Source organism: Micromys minutus, assembly GCF_963924665.1.
Source record: "Micromys minutus genome assembly, chromosome: 1".
In the NCBI taxonomy this organism is placed as follows: domain Eukaryota; kingdom Metazoa; phylum Chordata; class Mammalia; order Rodentia; family Muridae; genus Micromys; species Micromys minutus.
Genome location: NC_137969.1, coordinates 148,964,684 through 148,988,882, shown reverse-complemented (window position 1 = coordinate 148,988,882; position 24,199 = coordinate 148,964,684). Strand labels below are relative to the sequence as shown.

Genomic DNA, 24,199 nt, shown 5'->3' with positions numbered 1-24,199 from the left:
GGACGCTGCAAACTTGCGCTCGTGGAGGCAACGGGAACCTCCTCTCTGCAAAGCAGAGCTCGCGTTCACGCCCAGAAGTTCAGGGCAGGGTGATCGATCTGAGGACTTCCTGCAGCGGAGGTCACTTGAGGGGGCGCTAGAAAGCAGCCCCCTCCGGCGGTCCTTGCCTAGACTTGGGAAGGAGCGCAGAGGAGGTGACGGGAGCGGAGGACGTGGGCAAGACAGTGACCGACTCAGAGCCGCGGTTCACAGCCTGGAAAGTTGCAGAAGATTGGAAGCTAAGAGAGGAGCTCTCTGGTCACCGAGGGCTCCTTGATCGGTACCTAATCACCAGCTTCCTCAACCATAGTCATTTCTCTGGTCCCTGAGCAAAGGCCTCTACAAATGGGGCGCAGCACGGCGAGAGGCGCAGGATCCAGCTGTTGAACCCAGAGTGTCTCACTGTCTCCGAACTCCCCCTGACTTTCGCATCCGTTTTGCTGAGAGCCTTTTTCGCCTCGTAGCTTGTATACACAGTCCCCGAGACCAAGAGGAAGGAGCCGTTCAGGACCAAGGACTATCTGGAACCCCTTCCTGTTTGGGGGAGAGTGAAGGGCAAGGCTGGACCAGGAAGGGAAGGGAGACTAGTGTAAACTCGCCCTCCGGCGAAATGAGGGCCCTTGGGTTCCTGTGGCTGCTGCCGCCGCTGTTTTTGGCAGCAGCCTCGTACTCCGGATCTGCTACGGATCGGCGCGCGGGTTACTCAGCCTCAGGGCCGCTTCTGCAGCCCCGGGAGCCGCTCAGCTATTCGCGCCTGCAGAGGAAGAGTCTGGCGGTGGACTTCGTGGTACCCTCGCTCTTCCGCGTTTATGCCCGAGACCTGCTGCTGCCGCAGCCACCGTCCCCCTCGGAGCCCGGGGCTGGCGGACTGGAGGCGCGGGGATCACTGGCTCTGGACTGCGACCCTCTGCTCAGGCTGCTGGGGCCACCGCCTGGAATCTCCTGGGCAGAGGGAGCCAGTTCTCCTAGTCCCGAGGCTGGCCCGACGCTGTCCAGGGTGCTGAAGGGCGGCTCGGTGCGCAAGCTCAGGCGAGCCAAACAGCTGGTGCTAGAGCTGGGCGAGGAGACCATTCTTGAAGGCTGCATTGGTCCCCCAGAGGAGGGGGCTGTGGGGATACTCCAGTTCAACCTCAGCGAGCTGTTCAGCTGGTGGATCTTCCACGGCGAAGGGCGGCTGAGGATCCGCCTGATGCCTGAGAAGAAGGCATCGGAAGTGGGCAGGGAGGGAAGGCTATCCACTGCGATCCGAGCCTCCCAGCCCCGCCTTCTCTTCCAGATCTTCGGGACTGGTGAGCAGCTCCCACCAGAGTGTGTTGGAATTTGCATTTTTAGTTATACCGACATGTAGCCACTGTTAACTAACCCTTACTCTTCTTAGCCTCCTTTTCAACGTAATTGGATTTAGATCCGTAGTTTCTTATCATATGCTTGAATATAGTGACTTCCCAATAGAACCTTTTCCCCCAATAGAACCTTTTTTTCTCTTTAGCAATCAAGTTGGGAGAAAAGTTTCCCAGTGTTGGCAGAGTGCCTTCCACAGACTTACTTATGATCCAACTGGATCATACTTGACTGCCCTCTTACCCAAGCTCCGAGAATGGCTGAACGCTCCTATAACTCCCAAGTTCCAAGTTATGAGACCTCAACCTTATTGCCTCTTCCCCTGACTCTTATTCCTCTTCTGGACTGCCACAGGTTTTGAGAATGTGGTAGAAATTCCCAGAGAATGTAGAATTCCCCTTTATACCAAGTCTCAGCCAACTGTCTGGCCCTGGCTCCCTCCCACAGTGCTGGCTAGCCCTGAGGTTCTCTTTACCATAATTATTCATTCTGCCACACTGGACTCCACCCACCCCCCAGACTGCTTACACACGCAGACTCTCACTGTTCTCAGATGTCCCAGGAAAGTCTCAGAGGAACTAAGGAACAAGGGGCAGGAGAGTTGTAGAGAAAGGGATGAAATTGTTAAGGTTGCCTTGCTTTGGGAGAGAAGCCATAGTTGTCTTTCCTGACTCCCCCTTTGTTTGCCCTGGGAATCTTAGCTTGCATGTGTGTAGCAGCTTCTCTGAAGGACAGCTCTGGCAGACCCTTACTGCTGGAGGCTCCTGGAGTGAGGTTTCTGTTTCATTTACCTCCCCATTTCTTCCAACATTCATACTTCCTACTCTGTGGTAGTAGTGTCTTTTGAATGGCAAGCCAGGTGGTTTTGAATGAATGTTTCTCTGCTAAGACCGTGAGGGGTGGGACTTGTGAATGAATTAAATATGCAATGAAAATGAATGAGGAAACCACAGAAAGAGAAATCATGTTTTAGAAAGGAAGCCCACACTGATGCCATTGAGCAAACCTAGCTTCTTTTCTATCATTCTCATCATCAGAAATAAATGAAGTTTCTATGCTCCACTGATTACTAATGCTTAGTATTAATTGGATGTAAAGCATCGAACAGGGTTCATTTTAGAGCTACAACTTCTCCCATGCTTATGCACATTCACACACACACACACACACACACACACACACACACACACACACACCACTTACACGTACACCCAGTGCTCTCCTGTAGCAGAGCTGCAGAGAAGCTGAGGCTCCTCTGTCATTGCACAGAAGCTGTACTGGCATCTGGTCCTCAAGGGAAACAGAACGTAGATCTGTATTTCCGCACGGGCACTGGTGACATCGGTGTCACTTAAAACAAGCCCCTTGTGATCAATGCTGGAATTTATATTGTGCCTAGTGAAAGGCAGGTTCTGATGAGTTTGGCAGTGCCTTCAGTGAAATGACATGAAAGAATGAAACTGTTGTCCCACTAAGGACATTTTTGTAAAGAACAGCTGGGCTGTAACGGCAGGCATTGTGGCTTCTGTGGTTTATACATGAAACATTCTCTTTTAGTGTCAAATGCTTCTGTAATGGATGTAAAATGACTTCTATGGAAAGACAAATTCTTTTCTATGTTCATGACTTTGAGCATTGCTGGGGCTTCTCTATCACCTCTTATGATCTGATCATACACCCCAGCAGTCTATATCAACAAAAGGGGTCATTTTCCAGCCCCAAACTTAACAACTATAGACAGGCTGCAAAGAACCTAGCAGTGGATGTCTCTGAGTCATATAATGCATTCAAAGAACATACTACTGTAGTCAAGCCCTGTGTGCAGAAATCAAACTGTGCTCAGGGGAAACTTCATGTAGAAAGGAGTGTCTCCCAAGAGCTGTTCTGCCACTGGATATGGGGAAGCAGTGAGCTTCCCAAGTCCTCCCCGAGGAGCAGCAGGGCCAATCCTTATACATTATTTGACATGCACAGAAATGCTGGCTTCAGAAAGAGCCAGGATTCTGCCATTAAAAGGCTCAAAATTCTAGCCAAGCATTTTTCAGCAGAATTGGGATCAAATGGTTATTGATGAGATCAAATAAGACACTAAGTGTAACTGGATGAGCTCTCTGTGACTTCCAGAAAGACAGGCAGCTTGTTGAAGAGTGCTTCAGGCCTTGTGGTCACCACACTTGAACAAGATGGGCTCTCTGAGGACAAACGCTGTCTGAGGTTAGGCAGCTAGCCACACAGGACCAGCCTCTTGTCTCACTGTCTCCCCTGCATCCCTCAGAGATGGGTTCCATCACAGATCTTTCCTTGGAGTGGGTGCATACTGGTGTAACACAGCACTGTCCATGTTGGGGGCAGCACATATCACTGTGGTTCCATTCATCTCTGTATGGAAATTCTAGCTTGCCTTGTGCCACTGGAGTTGATTTTTCTACTTCTTATGTCGGGGAGGGGTTTATTCTTTTCATATGGCTCCTTAGTTATAGAATGGGACATTTTCTCTTTTGTGACATAGGGTATTCAATTAAACACAAGGAAAATAGATAAACTGAGTTTCTTAGTGATCAAGGGGCTTACAGTCCCACCAAGAGGGAAATGGGATAATGGTCTTATATGTGGGGGCATGCTCTGACACCCCTTTTTGTCAGAGTTCTGCCAAAGCCTATTTGTCACAGACTGAAGAGAGTTTCCTAAACTTGAGAAGAACCATGGGGAGGTGGTAAAATAGAGATGAATCCAGTGAGGACAAAGCAAAACTGTGGTGTTGGTTTTTGGTTTGGGCTGCCCGAGAGGACTAAAGGATATTTGAGAGCATTTGTAATGAATGACATGCTTGTGGCTTTCCTTTGTGGATTATTGTGAATTCATAAATGGGATCAGTGCATCAAACCCCAAAACAGTTCCTGGGAGAATCCATTTAGAGATCAGTTCCCGAAGTCCACAGACATTTACAAAGCCCCCAAGCAGTCTGCCAGATGTTAGCACATTGCCCATAGCTCTGGCTTATAAACTGGTCTGTAGGTGCTTTGAGATCTGAGTCTATAATCTCACAGTGAGAGGTCTAGAGATGTGGGATAGGAAGGTCTGTTTCCCAGAAAGCCCACAGGAAAGAAAATACACAGCTTTGGACTTTATATGCACTACAGAGAAATGTGGGTAATTTAGAGTAGATGCATGCAATGCAGTAACCTGACCTTTGACCTCACATATCTTGCCTATCCCTCCTAATTTCATTTCTGAAAGGGGCAGAGAGAGTAAAGGAAGATATAAGGAAATTGCAGCTCCCAAAAGGGATATCAGTTATTGGAGGTGAAATGGGAGAATTGGAGCCAGCCCAGAGAAGAGCAGAGAGCTGATTTAAGAGCTGAAGTATCTGATTTATGATGAAAGATGAATGGAATTAAATATATATGGCTGGGCTAAATTGCGATGAAGGGAAAGCCATGGTAACAATCTACAAATCTCTGAAGAGAGTGACTGTCAGTGAGGAGCTCAAGTTATTTAGTGTATCCTTTAAAAGTAATAGGATGGGCCTTCCGGAAGAGAACGCCAGGTTAGATACCTAAGAATCTTGTTTTTTGAAATAGATTCTATCAATTTCAGAATGGATTCCATTCAGATTATGGGATGGAACTTAGAGGTGGCAAGCAGGGAGTCGGGTGAGCTATGGGTCAGATAAGCCACATCGTTCGTAACTAATAAGTTCTAATGTTGAGAAACCCATAAAGGGTAGGAGGGCCTGGAAGAGGAAGTATGATCTTTTAGGATCTTATTCCTGAGAACTTTTTGAGCACTGATGTTTTCAGAGGGCAATAAGAATTACTGGAGTATCTTTAAAATTGGGAAATTTTTTACAAGATAGAGAGTAAATAAAATTGAAATTACTAGGTTTGGGTTTTTTTTCCCCCCTACTTCTTACACTAAAGCTTTTCTCTGGGTTATGGTATAGTGGTTCAGTGGGGTAAGCACATTCACTGCAGTATTATGTGTCCAAGGCATATTTGTGGTGTGTGTGTGTGTGTGTGTGTGTGTGTGTGTGTGTGTGTAAATCAGAAAGAATATTATCCTCCCCCCTTTATTTTGAGACAGGATTCCTTTGTGTAGCCCTGACTGCTAGGAACTCTCCCTGTAGACCAGGCTGGCCTCAAAACTCAGAGATCTACCTGCCTCTGCCTCCTGAGTGCTAGGCGGCCACCACCCTAAGCATGTTATCTTTAACAGAGCATGTGTTTGTAAAGCTGCTGGTATGTTGAAGGGCAGGAGTGATTGGCCTATAAGTATAGGAAGAAAGGGACAATTGCATTAGCAGATATTCCAAGTGCTCCACCACGTTTAAACGTTACTGACAGGTAACCTCACTTTATGACGTTTGTCCAGTTTAGTAAAAGACAGTTCTCCCTCTATAACCATTGTTAATATTCTAATCTAACTGTATAAGACCTTACATTCACAAATCGCTTTCACAGTTATGATTATTTTATCAACTATATAATAGGTAGGTCAACTATCTGCTTTATCTTGTTAATGGAGTAACGGAGATCCAGATGTTTGGTAGCACACTTTCAAGGTTATGTACGCACAGAGCAGTAGACCTGGGAACTTTATAAGGTGAGAGGTTACAAGATGTTGGGTGCTGCTGTAACGAATGCTGCCTGGATCCATGCTTCTTGTCTTCAAATCAAGAGACCATGTCAAAATGCACATAGTAAACCAGTAAGACATGTAGATCAGAAGGTCATGTAGTAAATGTTTAGTAGACAATAGTCATTACTTGAAGAGTTTCTTAAAAATCTAAAATTCACTTTCACCACTGTAAAAGGAGAATTGTGATGGTCCTATATGATGCTACAGGTAGACAGTGACAATTCACGGTGTTGTTTTAGAAATCGGATGGTACACATGATTCCTTAGCCCAGTGGCTGATGAATTTTAGAGCCCATCAATATGCATCACTGGGTTTTCTCATAGCAGTATAATAGCTCCAGCATCTGGGGATCTACACATAGATGTGTGTTTTCATGTTTCCAATGGTGCTGCTTGGGGCTGTGTAATCCCTATGTGTGGCCATGTCAGGTGATAAGACTGTAGGTTCTCCTTCAACACATCTGTGACACCCAAGAGAGGCAAAGAACCAGAGAAGAGTGGCCATAGAGGTGGTTCCTGCTGTCCCACTAAAGCTCTGTCCCATTAAAAGAGGGGACATAAAGAAGTGGGGTGTACTGCATTTGCAGCGACATGTGCTTCGAGAGACCTTTTGACCTTGGATTCAAGTGATTATAGATACACAATCTGATTATTTATCCTACAGAAGAGACTTAGCCTTAACTAAGAAAAGCATAAAGCAGTCCTAGGGATAAGCAAGACCAAGATCACACAGAATAACAATTTCCAATGGCAAATGTCCCTTAATGAGAGTCTCCTGTCCAGCTCATGCCTTGTCTCGTCCTGAGGTGTGGAGGACACCCAGGCTTAGGAATCTCTTTTACTTTGTTTAGCTGGAGTTACACGACTTCTTTTCATTGCCTGCCCCATCTTTCTCACCAATGAGTGAAGAACATGGAGGGAGATGTAAAGAACCAAGTTACTAGAGTTACCAAGCTACCAAAACCCAGGTTACTAGACCTGAGCACATCAAGAGAATCTAAAGCTTTGAGGAACTCAGGTAGGCTTCCCCAGGAAAGCATTAAAGCTTTAGAAAGACTATTCAGTAGCCTTGTGGCATCTGATAGGTAATGGTTTTCATGGCTGACTCATAACCTTCAAAATTTGCAAATGGATATGATCTTTGTTTTTCAATAAAGAATGGGGTCCTTCGATAAGGAAGAATAAAAAGGAGATGTGTCTCATTCATCTCTCTACTTTCCAACTGTGGATGCAACGTAATCACTGCCCCAAGCTTCAGCTGCCATGACTTTCCTGACTAGATGGGCCATACCCTCCAACTGTGAGCTACAATACCTCCCCACCCTTCCTTAAGTTGCTTTTGTTACAATGAGGAAATCACTAATACAGATAAGGGGTTAAAGTAGAAAGTTGGCCTGGTGATGAGGTGCTGAGGGAGTGGGTTGAATCCCTCAGGAACTTATTTGGTGAGCTGGATTTCTCAAAACGACTTGTTTTTTGTTCCCCTCCCCCCTCAGAATTTTTTAAAATGATGTTTCCAGATAGTTTTTCTGAGCATGGGCCTTCTCCCAGGGAAATTTTATCAGATTCACTGGGTGATATAATGTCCATATTTTTTAGAAAGCATGTGATTGCAGGTCCAGAGAGTTCCCCTGGGACAAATCCACCTAAACACTTGGCTAATTAAGTTTTTGCCCTTGTACTCTGACTTCCTGGCTAAGTAACAGCAGGTGCATGGATGGAGGTGGCTGGGATTCCTTAGAGTAAAGGCTAAAGGGGATGCATGAAAATAGTGTGAGCTCAGAGGACAGGAAAATGTGGGTGAGCTTAAGGAATTCAGACAACTAGCCAGGGAAAACTAGAAGGGTAATTTAAGATGCCGGGTCTTCCTTTCCTCTTCCCTTCTGAGTTTCCATTAGAACATGGGTTCATGAAGGTAGGCATGGACAGGGCTCTTTTGTAGACCTTTCCACATTATTAGCCTACATAATTAAAGTCAGCGTTTTGTGGTGAAGAGAATTCTCCAGTAGAAGCCAGAGGACCTGGAGTCTGTTGTGGTATTCACATGTTACTAAACTTGAAATCTTGTATGATTTCCTTAGGACTGCTGGTCCTATGGGTCTTTAGTGAAGGTATTATGGTCTCCTCTACCGAGTTGGGTCATTCTTTACATTGAAAGAGATGAGCTGTATGGAAAGCTTCAGACTGGATTATTATAACACACACACACACACACACACACACACACACACACACACACACGAAAATGTGACTAAGAGTTTTTCTTTTTTTTTTTTTTTTTTGAAAATGCTAAGTTACTTCTTTGCCCAATCTTTGTTTCATGAGTCAGGGTTGGGTTCAGCTATCAGCTAGTCATACTGGCAGGGCTTCTGTGTCCCCTTACCCGGGTTTCCCAAAATGATGCCTCTGTATTGAAGCCACCCCAAGTCCCAGACTTCATTGCATGATAATGAGTTGTAAGACTTCCCATGAATAAAAGTCATCGTTTTAAACATAGGGATGCCAAAAAGTTCATTAAGAGTATCAATCTTGTGTAGAGCTTGGTAATCGATGTGTGAGTCACTGCTCTGATAAAGACAGCACCTTTCTAACATCAAGAAAGTTCTCTGAAATCCTGTTCCACCCAACATAACCATTTCTTTCTGACCCATAAGTGACCAACTGGCTGGGATTATTCTTATACTTTATGCAGATGGACTCATGAAAATAATAATAGTCTTTAGTCACAACTTGTCAGACTCTAGACTCAACTGGGGAGATGGTCCTCTGGGCATGCATGTGAGAGATTTTCTAGCTTATATTAATTGATGTGATACCATCTTAGCTGTGGGCAGAAGCATTGCCTGGGCAGGGGCTCTTGGACTGTACAAAATGGGGAAAGTGAGCTGAGCATGCATTCATCACTCTCTGCTTTCTGATTGTGGTTGTGATGTGAACAACTGCTTCAAGCTTTTGCTGCCTCGACTTTCTCACAATGAACTGTACCTAGATATGTGGGTGAAAATAAACCCTTTCCCTATTTATTTACTTTTGTTAGAGCATTTTATCATAACAGGAAAAGAATCTAAGATGCTTCCTGTTGTCTTTTGTGCCTGCTTCTTTACTGAAGAATGATGATTTTTGTGAGATTCATCTGTATTGCTAAAAATGTTCCCCTCTCCCCCTTCTCCTCCTCCTCCCCTCCGACCCCTCTTCCCTCTCCACTTGTTTTTGAGATAGAGTCTTAATGTATGTCACATTGGCCTGTAACTTACTGTGTAGTTCAGGTTGACCTAAAACTTTTTAAAATAAAAATTATTATTTTATGTATACAACTACACTGCAACTGTCTTCAGACACACTGGGCATCAAATCCTATTACAGATGGTTTTGAGCTACCATGTGGTTGCTGGGAATTGAACTCAGGATCTCTGGAAGAGGAGTCTGTGCTCCTAACCACTGAGCCATCTCTCCAGTCCCCAGGCTGACCTTTAACTTGTTTTTTTCTAGCCTCACTCTCCTGAGTGTTGCCATTTCAGTGACATATTTCTCCATCTGGCCACAATGTTCTTTTATATTGCTGTGTTGTGTTCCTGTTGAGAACATGCTATTAATTCCTCACCCAAGGTGTTGTCTCTGCGGGAAACTCAGACATAAAATAATCTATCACCAATAAAATATAGAATACACCACAGATCTGGGGTTGAAGGTCTGCTTTATCATTTACTGGACCATGGCTATTTATTTTCTTCTCTCTTTGCTTTACACTTTATCTGTAAGGTGAGGAAAAAAAATACTAGCAGTGCCAAGATTATTGTGAGAATTTCATAATGCAAAGCCTGAAGAAAGGGCCCCCATGTACCCCATTGTACCAAATGAATTTTAGTCCTTTCTACAACTCTTGAATGTATTTTTCCCTTAGTGGCCAGGATGCACATGTCAAAGGTGCTTTCAGAAGTGGGAAAGAGAATCCTTTACAAGGGAAGTCATTAGCCCATGGAGGTAAATGCAACAGCTAAAGACCATGTAAGTCCTGTAACCATCTCAATGAATAATTTCACTTATAAATAAAATAGCTTTTAATGAGATTCTTATGCTCAGTCAGAACATTAACTATTAAAACAAACCATTTAGTCAATATATGATTTAAAAAAAATTGTTGGTCTTATACACAAGTCTCAGTGGTAATAGGCATGCATAACCCTCTAGAGAGACTTGGGGCCACTGGGAAGGGGGTAGGGGCGGGGGGGGGATGGGAACATTCTCTTGGAGACAAGGGGGCGGAGGCATGGGATGAGGGACTGTGGGAAGGTGGACGAGGAGGGGCTGATGACTGGACTGTAAGAAAATAAAAGATATAAAAAAGAATATTGTAGAGGGGATAGAAAACGTTGGGTAGAAATATCACTAAATTTTCAAGCAGAAAGACAAAAATGGCGAAGCATGAGAGAAACACGCCGAGACTGAGAGAGGGGAGAACAAGAGGCAAGGCAGGACAGTAGGCAGGGTCATGTCCTGGACACGGAGATGCCTGGACACGGGAAAAGACCAAAGTACAAGTGAGGGGAAAAGGTAAGCAGAGTGGGGTGAAGGCACATGGCTGGAAGGATGCTGATCAGGTGTCAAAGTCTCCATCTGAATTTAGGGTAACATTGTATAGTGACCATTTCCAGCCTTATTGAAGTATATATACATGTTCCTCCTTTACTGTGAAATTTAAATTATTTAATACACACATACACACACACACACACACACACACACACACAAACACACACACACACAATCACCACCCTAATTAGGATCTATAATATTTTTAATCCTTAATGTTTAAAAATCCTTGCTATACCAGTTTTTTAAGTAGATTTTAATTAGCAAATTTCATAGCATGTATTTTGATCATATTCACCCCAACTCCCCCTTCTAATTTCTTCCAGATCAACCCCCAGCTCCCTATGCCTGCTTTTGCAAATGGTCTCCCATATTTTCTGCTCCAGAAAATTTGTGATTTGATTTCTCATGTCTTTCTCTCCTTAGTTGTTCTGGCACTATTGTAGGCTTTACAGACTCCTTTTCCGACATTCCATTACCCTTGGAGCCTCTATGGCTCTCCAAAGTCCTCTGAGCTTTGGAGAAGAGTCCAGCAGCCACCATCACCTTTGCTTTCTCTCCTGATCTGAGTTCTGTTTCGGTAGTGGAGTGTACTCTAGAGGCTCCTATACAGGGCCCTATAGCATATCTGTGTGGAGTTCATCATCTCCCACTTTTAATATTTTAATATTAAATGTCTTTCTATGTATTAGTGTCTTGTTTCTTTTTTATTGCTGAATAGTATTCCACTGTATGAGCATTACAGTGCTGGACTTATTCTAATCATCACTTGATAAACATATTCTGTCTGGAAGTCTCATGAATACAACTGTAAAGAATCTTTTCTGTACAGGTGATTTTGTGGCTGTATTCAGTCGGTTCTTTTCTGTCCATTGTAGAGTAGCTGGAACATATGGTAAAAATATGTTCAACTTCATAAAAACAGGTAGGCTAACTTGTTTTAAAAGTGGTTGTATCACCACCAGCCCTGGATATATCCCAGAAATTCAAAATGTGTTATTTGGTCTGAGTCTTGAGTGTGTTAGAACCTCAGGCATCCTAAGAGACTTTTCTTTGAGTCTTTCAATAGAGTTGCCACTCAGAGGAAAATGAAGCCAGAGGCCAGTTCATTCAGAATTAGCACATTTCCTAGAATAATCAAGAATTCCTCTTGAAGGCAGAGCCTTGACTGTGTTATACTGCAGAGAGGATTGCCTTTGGCCTTTGAAGAGAGACAATAGGGATTCTCTGTCCAGGATCCTTGACAAGGAGGAGCCTCTGGCTTATTTCTGTTGTGGTCTTAACTTTTGACTTCTCTACCATGCTGACCCTGATCAGGACTCATTATTCATGAAATTAAAGAAAGGATGGAAAATACACACACACACACACATACTCACCCACACACACACACACATATACACACATGCACATTCACACACACTCACATTCACACACACACACACACACACACACACACACACACACACACACGAAATGGAGGTTTCTTTTTACACTCTTGGATCAGTCTCCTAGATAGAAAGGTCTCTCTGAGGGTCTTGATCACATGTTTTCACCACCAAAGCTTTCAGGAGCCTACATTTGGGTCACAGACACAAGGAGAGATGAAAAGAAGACTTACCTCTTCGGAGGTAGCCTGTCCCAGGCTTTGCTCTGTTCTTCAGTGTTCATTGCTTTATTTACGGTTCATATCCCCCACCAGTTGCTGTTCATATGATGCCCTGCAGTCTTTGCTTGTAAAACTCAGAACAAAAAGAGTTTAGTGGGTTTGTGCCACCTTGGCTGCATACTGCTTTGCTGAAAGCTCCCATCTACAATATTTTCCTTCTGCTATTTAATATTTAATGTTGTGTTAGTCCTTGTTAAATCTTCTTGGCTTTTGTTTTCTGAGTGTCTTTGATGTTCTTTCATTTCTGATGATGATCTTCACTGAATGTGCTTGAGCCAAGGACACTTTAGCACTGCTACTCTATTGTTATTCTTTGTGCGTCGTTTCTGATGAGACTCAGAGACTCTCAACCTGTGTTTCCTGTTCTGTCTCCTGAACCCTCCGGTTCGCTCAGGATTTCCTTTTATGATATTTCAGAAATTTAGATAATAAATAATGTGATTTGGTGCTTTTATTGAGAGTCTTGGATCTGGAGATTATATATTTTATTACATTGGAAAATAAATCAATTTTTTCTTGTGTAAATCCTGGCGATTGAGTCTAGGGTCTCTAAACAAGCATTCCATCCCAAGCTATATCCCCAGGTCCTTAACTACTATTACTTTTGGGGGTGAGATAGGGTCTAGAAGTTATTAACTTACCTTGAACTTGCTTTGTATTCCAAGCCAGGCTTTGGATTTGTGATTCTCCTGCCTCAGCCTCCTGAGCAGCTGGGACTATAAGTGTGAAACACAATTGAAGCTCACATCTGGAAATTTTTCTATTTTTTCTCTTACTATCCTTTAGAAATCTAATTATAATTATGTATACTATGTTGCTGTATTACACAAAAGACCCGAAATTATTTTTTTCAGTCTTCTCTCTCTCCTGTTTGGGTAGCTTTCACTGCGAGAATTGAAGCTCATCCCCGTATGTGTAGGAGCACGTGACCAGCTGATTAAGTCAATCCATTCAGTCCTTGAGATTCTTTCTGATTCATAGCTCTTGATGCTTCATTTTTATTTCTTCTCTCATTATGCCTATGTTTTGCTCTACATCCTAGAAAATACTTATCACAGCTATTTTCAAGTTCCTTCTCCTAATTAGAGCAGATCTGCATTTCTATGTCACTTCATATTGATCTTCTTTCCTGTGGTTGTGGATTGTATTTTCTGTCTTTAAATATCTGGTATTTTGGTACTGGGTTTTATTCATTATGGATATTACATTGCTGAGTGTTGGGATTTTTTCTGTCTTCACTTTAAAGACTGTTGAGGTGTTTTTGACAGTTTATTTTCTTGCCCATCAATCTAAATCTAGCAAAGATTATCCCCAAGCCTTTCCAAGGGAGTTTACTTAAGCCTCTCTTTTATGGTTAATTTAGACCCACATTTGAAAGTCTTTGACAAGTGCCCCAGGTGTGATGAGATATGTGGGCTGGCTACTAAGTACCCCAGCTATTCCTAACTGTCTTAGGGTTTCTGTGAAAAGACAGCATGACCATGGCAACTCTTAGAAGGAAATTATTTATCAGGGGTTAGTCTACAGGTTCAGAGGTTTAGTCCATTATCATCATGTTGGGGAGGATGGTGGCACACAGGCAGACATGGTGTTGGAGAGGTAGCTGAGAGTTCTACATCTGAAACCACATAGAGCAGAAAGAGGAGAGCCACTGGACATGGCTTGAGCCTCTGAAACCTCAAGCCCACCTCCAGTAGCTCACTGATTCCAACAAGGCCACAACTGCTCTAACAAGACCACTCCCCCTAACCCTTTCAAATAATGCCACTTCTTATGAGCCAGTGGGCGCCATTTTCATGCAAATCAACACACCAACTTTGTGTGAGCTGTGGTAGAAAGTATTCAGTCTATAGTTCTCTGGTAGGTTCCTTTTCTCCCTTCCCTCCTTCTTCCTTGTGCTCTTCCTGCCTTCCCGTTCTCTTCTCGCCTACCCCATTCTTCCAGTTGTTCTTTGCCTACACTCTAGTATCTCATCCATAAATGCAGGAGTTAATAATTTAGCTACAGGGTTCCTGGGACCCCTGTACAGTTTTATGAAACAATTGCTTCCTTTCTGTTTTATCCTTCTCTAGATTTTATGGATGCCTGTAGATTTTTGGAATATTTCTTAAGAAAATACTTATTCATAGGTCAGTTTAACTGAGCAATTACCAAGTTGAATAAAGACCTCTTCCTCCCAGAAATATTTCACAAATGAATTAAGGAGAAAGGCAGACAAAGCACACTGATAAATATCTCTAAATAATTACATCTTTCTCTCTAAAGCCAAAAGCATGGTGAAGCAGGCTCTCATGGTTTATTGGAGATCTAACAGTAATAGGAGACAGTTGTTCTGTATCTCTTCAGATACCAAAACAAAAGAAAACCAAACCAACCAAACAAACAAAAACCCACTACACTAAACACAGATGGATTTGTTTAGTAATGTCAGAGACAAGACATTATAGTGCTGTAATTTTATTAAAAAAAAAAAAAAAAAAAACTTCACTTCCAGGCAAAGAATCAGGTCAAAGGGTATCTGTTGAGACTGATGGGTTTCTTTGGGGACTGAGACAGAAGTTGAGATAGCAAAACAACCCTAGGAGTAGTGATTTGAAAAGAATCTTGGGAGGAATGAGGCATTTTACTTAGAAAGAATCAGGCAATGGGCCTTCCAATATGGAGCAGGAGCAAAATATAATGTCCAGGTGAGAAATGTTTGGCTGAAGGGTGAAGAGGGTAAAGGGAGAGTCAGGCAGAGTCTCTCTCTCTCTCTCTCTCTCTCTCTCTCTCTCTCTCTCTCTCTCTCTCTCTGTCTGTCTTTCTCTTTCTGTCTCTGTCAATGTGTGTGTGTACATGTGTGTCTAAGGAAGTAGAACTATCCAGGGGCTAAGAGATTTATAGAATATTGGGGGTCTGAGAAACTGAGAACAAATATTATGATTTATATATGAGGATAGTTTATTTAGTCTATCATTTATATTTATTGTGGAAAAAAAGATAAAAGGGTGTATTTAGGTCTGGAGTTTGGAAAGAGCATGTTGAGTACAAGCTGAAGATCCCTCAGGAAACATATTTTCCTAGTGAGTCTCTAAATCACAGAGGGAGCTGGTGCTAAGTTGGAGCCCCGAGAGTCTGTTGTGCTATCTCAGAAACGAAGACATCACAGATGGGTCTGATACGCTCACTATATGAAAAACAGGAGGAAGAAATTTGAGTCTAAGGTTTTCATATGGTTTCCTGGGAGTCTGCAGTATTGGTGATGAAGAAGGCGATTAAAAAGGGGATGTGCTTTGAGGGTACAGTGCTTGGCATGATCACAATTAGTGGGGGCATCTGTCGAAGGTGAGATTTTCTGGTGTGTACATGACTGTGTAAGGCAGAACTGAGACAGGGAGAAGCCAAGGTTTATATAGATCTAGGAGCTATTTACTTGATCTTGACAGTTTAATTATTGAAAGGAAATAGGTTTTCCAAAAGGAGGATGAAGAGGAAGAAGAAGGACAAAGGAGGGGTAACATTTTAGTTTTAACAAAGTTCATGATTGCACAGTGGATCAGAATTACTGCTGCCAGTGGCAAGAACATTTATTAAGACAGTCTGAGAAGCTTCCTTATCAAGGGGTTTCATGGACTCACGTGTTTCAGAAGCAACAGCAAAGCTGTGTTTTGTGTCTGACGAAGCTGCTAGTCCAGTCGAGAGTAGGGAGAAGTTTACAGCGTCCTGAAGATGTAGAAAAGAAAGATGCTGACAGAGTCACTCATTCAGTCAGGAGTCCATCTGCAGAAGGAAAAATAAGGCAAGGAAAGAGACTGGGGTGAAGGGTCAGGGATGTTGAATAGTTGGTCAGAATGAAGGAAAGGCTCGCTAGAGGTAGACAAAACTCAGGAGGATGAAAACTATAAGGAAGGACAGTCAGGTGTTAGACAGAAAAAGGATAACTATGTAGCAAAATTATTTCACACAGATACTGTAGAATTTGTTTTGGTTAAGCTAACATATAAAGTAATAGGTTTCCTCATGTCACTCCATACACATAACCTGTATGTGTCCCTATACTCAGCTCTTACTTTTTCCAGGGAGGGCTGCATTGTCTCCTCACGGAGCTCCTGTTAGCTTCAAGCTTGTGTTTCTTCTGCTCCAGCCTCCTCAGTACACACTTCAAATCGTGACACCATGTTTGACTTAGCAAAGAATTTCCACAACTTTTGGGTATCATTCCATCTAGATACATTTGTTTTTGGAGTGTTCCACCAAAGTTGAGTTCTTCCATGACTGCTGAACGGGGTAGTTGGGAAGGAGTTTGACAACAGCAAAATCCTACTTCTTTGTCACTTAATATTAAGCATGGCAGCTACACAGATTTCTTAACTTTAATCCTTACTGTTGCATTGTAAGGTTGGTTTTGGTATCACTTGTTTTCCTACTTAGAGAAACTCAGACTCAGGGTCACAGGAAGCACAGAATAAAGCACTTGAACTCAGCCTGTTTCAATTCACACACAGAATCTCAGTGTCGTTGCTATGTAACCTGTCCTATAGCTCTACTCACAATGCCTCTCTTCAACATTAGGGCCCTTAAAATGCCTCAAGACAGTTATTCTGCATATCCTGTTTTGACTGTGTCTTAGTCCAGGTTTCTATTCCTGCATAAACATCATGACCAAGAAGCAAGTTGGGGAGGAAAGGGTTTATTCAGCTTACACTTCCACATTGCTGTTCATCACCAAAGGAAGTCAGGACTGGAACTCAAGCAGGTCAGGAAGCAGGAGCTGATGCAGGGGCCGTGGAGAGATGTCACTTACTGGCTTGCTTCCCATGGCTTACTCAGCTTGCTTTCTTATAGAACCCAGGTCTACCAGCCCAGGGATGGCACCACCCACAATGGGCTGGACTTTCCCCCCTTGATCATTAGTTGAGAAAATGCCTTACAGCTGGATCTCATGGAGGCATTTCCTCAACTGAGGGTCCTTTCTCTGTGGTAACTCCAGCTTGTGTCAAGTTGACACAAAACCAGCCAGTACAGACCTTAAGTGTTCAAATGTACCAAACCATGGGCAGGGAAAAATTGACTACCTTCTCTGAGATGGGGAGACTAGTGTGCACAAAACCATGCAGAAAGGAAGGGTAGGAGCCAGACGGTTTCCATCTTTTTCATGAAGGATGATCAAAGATCATGCTAAACAGATCATGATGCCATGAATATTCCTTTCCTTTCCATGGGTGCTGTCTTCCCTTGATGCTTCAGCCTCCTGGTACCCACACTTCTGCTAGACACATGCAGCCACTGGGAACAGTTCAGAGGGTATAAAACAAGTCTGTGTCATGGTGGGCAGGTGAAATGAGAAAGGTGCTAAGAAAACCTTTTCCTCCCCTATCCCTTCCTCCTGTTCACCCTCTCCTCCTTCTCCTTCTCCCCTAACCCCTTTCATAGTATTATCCTCGATACTATAATTTGGGAAAGTATGGTAGAAAAATGTCATGAAGCAAAAATGCAGATTTGATACATCTGACCTTTCTTTTCCTCAGAACAATAAATGTCAAATAGCTTTAAAATGACAGCTAGGGTGCCCAGACATTATTTACATTCTTAAATATTTAGGCAAGAAACCTAATTTTGACTTAAGCCTCATTTGCATGAAGACTCTGGCCTATGAGAACCATGAGTCCTTTTAAGGATCATCACAAGTCCTGATGTTTGCACTGCAGAGAACAGAAACTGGGAAATAGAGAAATGTGAGAAATCAGCAGGGAACAGAAGTGGTAAATGATTCCTGGTATGTAATGAGGCAATTGATATCATCAAGAAAGTGCTTTGCAGCCCCCAAATTGTGTTTGCATTTTCCATATCTGAGTAATGTGGCATGAAGGCTCCAGAGACAGGCTCACAATCAACATGTCCTCTCTCTTGATTCAATACAAAGTACTTTAAGGTGTGTGTTTACTTGTATTATTCATCCTCATTTCACAAAGACGGTTTGTTTCTAGAACAGGGAGAGTTATCTTGCTTTGACCGTGAACATCCCCACAGAACTCTAACTCTTGACCCCTGACTCTGTGCTCCACTTTGTCTGCTGTTTGATTGGCATCAAAAGCAGCAGCTTCAGTCTGAGGGTGACTTTTTTTTTTTTTTTAAAGGAATTGTATGTGTGACTTAATCCATGCACTTCTGAAAGGAAACATGGTTACTTTGTTTTCTAAAAGAATCTGCAGCTAGTTCTGGGCTGGGTACCACTCAGAGTCCACTGTGGAGAAGATCTTCATCTAGTAAGGCAGGAGCCCAGAGTCCCCTGCCCTTGGCTTCATCAGCTAACAAATGGAGACCATCATAATACTTACCATGTGCTGTAGCATTTTTGGAAAGGGTAAGAAAAGTTTTAGGGTTTTGTTCCACACTTGGTACTAAAGCACTGAACATACTACTGCGCATCTATCTTCTAACCGTTGAGAGAGGAGTCTCCTTGTTCTGTGGCTCCTTTTCCTTAATCTAGCAGGATCTATTCATCTCTGCAATTAGAGTTCATCTCAAAGAGAAAAAACAAGAGATGCCTCCAAGACATCTTTTCTGTTGAACCGTTAAAGGTTGTTAGAGAATCACCTTTTACTTTCTATGTCACTTCAGGATTCTGCAGGGAAACAGCAGCTCATGCTGCCTTCACATTAAGAGTGTTGAAATTGTGAAGAGCATTTCTTAGCTCTTAAGACAGTCCTTCACCTACATAGCAGAAAGTGCTTCGTTTCTCAGTAACTGATTGTAAAGTCAGAGGCTGTGTCCTCTGGCAGCAGTGGAAGAGAGGGACATGTTCTGACATAGGAATTTTGGAATCAGGATTTTCTTGGAGGATGTGCCCTGCTGTTCTGTTTGAATCTGGGAAAGTTGCCTAAGAGTCCTGAGTCTTGGTTTGTGCCTTATCAAATAACTGAGTTCCAATCTTTTTCCATTTCATACAGTATCCTGTGATCCTAACCTGGACAGATGCAATAACATCACTGGTAAGATACTGTCCCCAAATCAGATGTAGCATCAGTTAGAGTTTCATAGATCGGTGATGAAAAATGAGATCCTCCTCCGATTCTCATGTAACTGGTAAATAATAAGTTATGTTAAGCAATCTTTACTTCTACTGCGTCTCACAGACCATGGCAGAGGGAAGGTATTTAAAAACCTATCTCCTCAATAGGAAAGGGTGAATATATAGGAAATCGACTCAAGCTGCTATGTTCTGATTTTCTATTCTCATAGTTACTTGTCACACACTGGACATATGGACAGAGGAAACTGATCAAGCAATTATTGGCTAGTCAATAAATAACCAGATACCTATGTATGTATATACATAAACTTATCTGTCTTATTCCTTACAAGGATAGGGTTTCTTTTTGTTAGTGTCAGGGCTGACAGTCAGAAAGCATCTGATTTATCCATCTCTGTGTGATAGATCCTAAAGGCATTCAGTATTTTCTGAATCAATGAGAGAAAAAGTAATGAATGGAAAGATGATGTAAACATGGTGTGTGCAAAAGACTGCTTGAACAACCCATGCCCCAGTGAACCCAGTATGTGTCTGACAAATTTCTTTGCTTACATCTTAATGGCTCATTGACCCCCTTCCTTGGCTCCAATTTTCTGTTCATCAAATAACCATTGTGGATGTTAAGAACATTGTCATTTTTTATAAAAATTTGTTTTTATTGTGTGTGTGCCTGTAAGGGTTTGGCCTACACATATGTACCACATGTGTGTAGTGCCCATGGAGGCCAAAAGAGGGAGCTGTAGTTATGGAAGGTTTTGAGACACAATGTGGGTGCTGGGAACAGAAACTGAGTCCTCTGCTGGGGGACTTAACTCTGCAAGTACTCTTCACGACTGAGAAATTTCTTTAGCCAGATCTTGAGAACTTTGTAAAGTTGTGTGTTAGTCAGTTTTACTGTCACTGGACCAAATACCAGAAAAAAATTAAGCTCAAAGCTCATGCTTTCTGAACTTTCAGATCATTACCGTGGTAGAAACTGCTCATCTTCTGATTGGTGAGAAGCAGAGAGGGAGCAGAGGAGGAGAATGAGGGAAGGAGGGGGAGAGAGAAACTGAGATAGACAGAGAGAAACATAACAGAGACAGAGAGGAGGGGGAGAGAGAGGGGAAAACAGAGAAAGACAGAAAGTGAGAGGCCAAGAGAGGGAGAGAAGGGAAAGAGGGGAGGATGGAGGGAAGGAGAGCGGTGGGAGGGGGAGAAAACTAAAAGGAAGAGAAAGAAGGCAGACCAGATGCCAACATGTAGGTTAACTTTGATTGGCACCTTAAGAACATCTAGAATCAGCTAAGAGACTTGCCTGTGGGCAGGCCTATGAGTAGGGGTGTTTTTAGGAAGGATTGCCTGAGGGGTGTGGGTGGGACCTTGGTCCAGGACTATGCTTTCCTTCTTCTTCTTCTTTTTTTTTTTTTTTTTTTTTTTTTTTTTTTTTTTTTTTTGTTTTATTTTCTGAAGAACCCTGATCATAGAATCAATTACCACCTTCAACAGTATGGATTTTCTGTTTTCTATTTTCTAAACCAGAGTGTATCCTTAAAATTTCTACCACACCCACAAACAGCACCAGGATCTGGAAGAGTAAGTGTTGAACACATAAGCCTATGGGAGAGATTTTGTACTCAAATCACAACAAGTTCTAAAGGGTAAAAACAACACAATGTACTCCTGGCTTTGAAGAACTTGGGGTCTCAAAGTTGGAAGTTCAATCCTTGACACTGACATCAGCTTTGTAATGTTCCTTTCAGGTCTCTGAGATCTAGTGAAGTGTAGGGGTGTTGGAAGGTCTATTGGGGAAATCTAATAAGACTGCATTGTGAAGTCAAAACATCACAAACATCACATACTTGCTTTAATTATACTCAATTTATGTATAATTGACTTTTATAGTGTAGATTTAGGGCCATGTGTTCCTGAGCAAAGAACAGTATGTGGGGAGAAGAGGCTTATTCAGGAAGCAGAGTCTTAGTTGTAGGAAGATGTGTAGAGTTTGGATGGTTGGGGTGATTGGGCTTATCTTGGGGAATGTAGAGTGTTGAACAGTGTGTATGGTGTGTGTTGGGGGGTGTATCAGTGTACGGGTGTCGGGGTATGGATAGAGAGAGGCTGTCAGTCCAGGTTGAGAACATCACATAGTCCTATTAGAGTTCCTACCTATAGAGGGCTCTATGCTCTCCTGAATCCTCTGTGAGGGTAAAAGAGGTTTTGTGGTAAGTACCTTAGATGCCCAAGATAAGGTCAGGACCTTGGGGAACAAGCAGGGAGCATTTAATCTCCTCATAGCAGGAAATAGGCAGCCTTTCATGAGCTGATGTGAGCAGGGTTTTTGGAATATGGAGCTGGGAACGGTCTGTGGTTCAGATAGTGTGGACATATTAGGGTCAGGATGATGGGGGTGGAGTGGGAAGACTTTTACAGGAGTAGATTAAAATGGGATAAGAGAGAAAAGGGGGGTCCATGAAGGAACCTTTTGCAGTAAAAATGATTTAAGCTTGTATCTGGTTAGCTTACAAGTAAGTGAGACTCAAACTATGATTATTTTATTTGGCTTTGACAATTGCTAGGGTCACCCCTAATCTACTTTTATAACTGCAGGCCTGGCTAGCTACCACCCCAGAATATACCCCAGATATTTGCTGTTTCTCCTGACCATGAGCTTATGGTTCCTCTTCTTTCCTGCTTCCCCCCATCTAGGCCCCTTTTTACTCACCTCTATTCCCTCCAGTAACTGGCTGTAGCCAATTTTCTTTAACCAATAGTTTCAAATCAAAGAACAAAAGCTTGAAAACATAAGTCATGCAAAAGACAAACCTTCAGATATAGAATTTAGCATTACAATACATAGCAATAGACCAAACCTCAACAACCCTTTATAGACCATGGTACCAGAGGCAGAGGGGAAGAATCCAAGGGTTTCTAGAATTTTTTTGCCACCAAGATTAGAATAACAATGGAAAGGAGAATCTCAGCAGGGAAGATATTTGGAAGATGAGCTGAGCTCCATTGCTAGTGGAGTGGTGAGCCTGTGGCCTGGCTCCAGGCAGCAAGCACATATTGCAGAGGATGTGAGATGTGAGACCGGCTTTGGGAAGCATTAGAAGTCAGCGAGGCCCAGGGATTTGAGAGTCATCAACACAGAGACTTCTCATAAATTATGCACTTTACTTAGAACTTAATTTTATGTTTTTTAGAAGATAAGAGAAATGAAAAGCTTGCTGAATTATGGATTATGCAACTGCATTAAAAGCAATTCTTTCTTTTCCCTCCTCTCTGTCTCCCTGGTGGTTTCTCTGTTCTTTCCTCTGATCCACTCCCTCTTCCCTTCTTTGTAAACTGAGGGACACAATAACTTCTATTTCTGTCAGATCAGAGGATTGGCAGAGAAGGGATTAGGTGATCAGCAGCGTTCACCAGAAGACAGGACCATCTCCTTAGCCTTCTCACAAGTGCTGTGTAGATCAGAGGGCTTGGGCTTCCTCTGGAGAAAAACAACCATTTATATTTATAGGAGGAAATGTTTAAAGAGCTAAATACTCAGGTCCCTGGATAGCCCTGTTGTTTGATTTGCAGCTTTTCTTGAGTAAAGAGCCGATTCCCATCAAGAGAGGAGCTGCTTGGGAGATAACGTGATTACAGGAAGTGGGGCTTCCAAACCTGCTTTGAGAGGTTAAGGGGCTTACCCAGGTTGTGTGACTAGAAACTAGCTAAACTGGAATTTGGTTCCAAGTTTCTAGGTCTGAGGATCTCTTTCCTGTTCTAAATTTTCATTGCCTTCGATCTTCGTTAGATGGGAATTTTTCATTTTAAAGATACGCTTCATCACCCCCCTTTTCTTATCTATCTTGATGGCCTTCCCCATTTCATATCTATCTTCTGTTCAACCATCTCCCATTCCTTTTGCCCCTCTGCCCTTTTGGGGTTTCTTTTATTTCCTGTCACCTTTTTTTCAGAGCAAAATGGCCCTTAACATTTCTCTGTCTTTAGGTGGGTGGGGCATGAAACGGTGATCACCTAGTCTTTCATTTCTCTATGTTCTGTGACCTCTTTGTGGACCTTTTGTGAGTCCCTGTCAAAGGCGTGAGGCCACAGACTCCACTCACATGGCTTCTGCTCCTGGTTTTTATTTTGATTGCAGAATGACAATGGGCAAAATGCCCACAGCATTCAAGACATCACAGTAGGTGTTAGAAAAGATTGTTTTTGGATGGGTATTTTGAAATCCCCTTCAAGTGAAAATAAAAGTGTTTTAGTTTTGCCTATGTCAAAACTAAGGCCAAGGAGAAAAATAATCAGCAAGAAAAAGAGCAAGAACCAACCTTTCACCAAGGTTAGTAGATTCTTGCTATAATGGGTGAGTGTGGCTTGCTGTGTGGCCCTGTCTTCCCGCCGTGGTCCCCTGCATGTCTGCTGCATCATCACCTATAGCTCTATGTGTCCAGGACTCCCCGATATGCAGTTTATTTCCCTGACAGCCCTCAGGTGGCACCCTGTGAAGACTGTTCCCTTGTTATTCATCATCTCTTCTAGTAGGTGAGTAAAGAACGAGTTGGCTTGCCCACAGGGTAAATCTGTGTACACTTTCCAAGGCTTCCTAATCCGGACAAATCAAGGAATTTTCCTGGCCCTGGATCGTCACTACACTCAGGTCAGTGCAGCCTTACAGAGCGATGTTGCTAATGGCGGTGATTTAGGTTAATGAGGAAGCCATGCCAGCTGTGAAGGTGAGTTGAACTCATACACAGGGGGCAACCACTGTAGCACTTGGGATATGGCTAGGCACATCATAGATGTTGAGTTTATGGTCATCACATCTAATTCACTCTCTACAATAATGTTGCGCTGTATGTGACAGACCCAGTTGAAAGCAGCTATGTAATAAGCAGGATATCGTTTCAGCTCTGAGGTTGAAGGTCATG

The 24,199-nt window shown here is 42.9% G+C and overlaps 1 protein-coding gene across 1 annotated transcript in view; it reads left to right on the top strand.

Moving 5' to 3' along the window:
• Nucleotides 1-649: 649 nt before the first annotated feature.
• ALK (ALK receptor tyrosine kinase) overlaps nucleotides 650-24,199 on the top strand; it is a gene marked incomplete at both ends in the record, with an annotated part of 704,256 nt that continues 680,706 nt past the window's right edge. Inside the window, one exon of the mRNA XM_080929282.1 lies at nucleotides 650-1,328. Within this exon, the coding sequence (XP_080785408.1) occupies nucleotides 650-1,328 (679 nt within the window). The remainder of the gene's footprint in view (nucleotides 1,329-24,199) is intronic.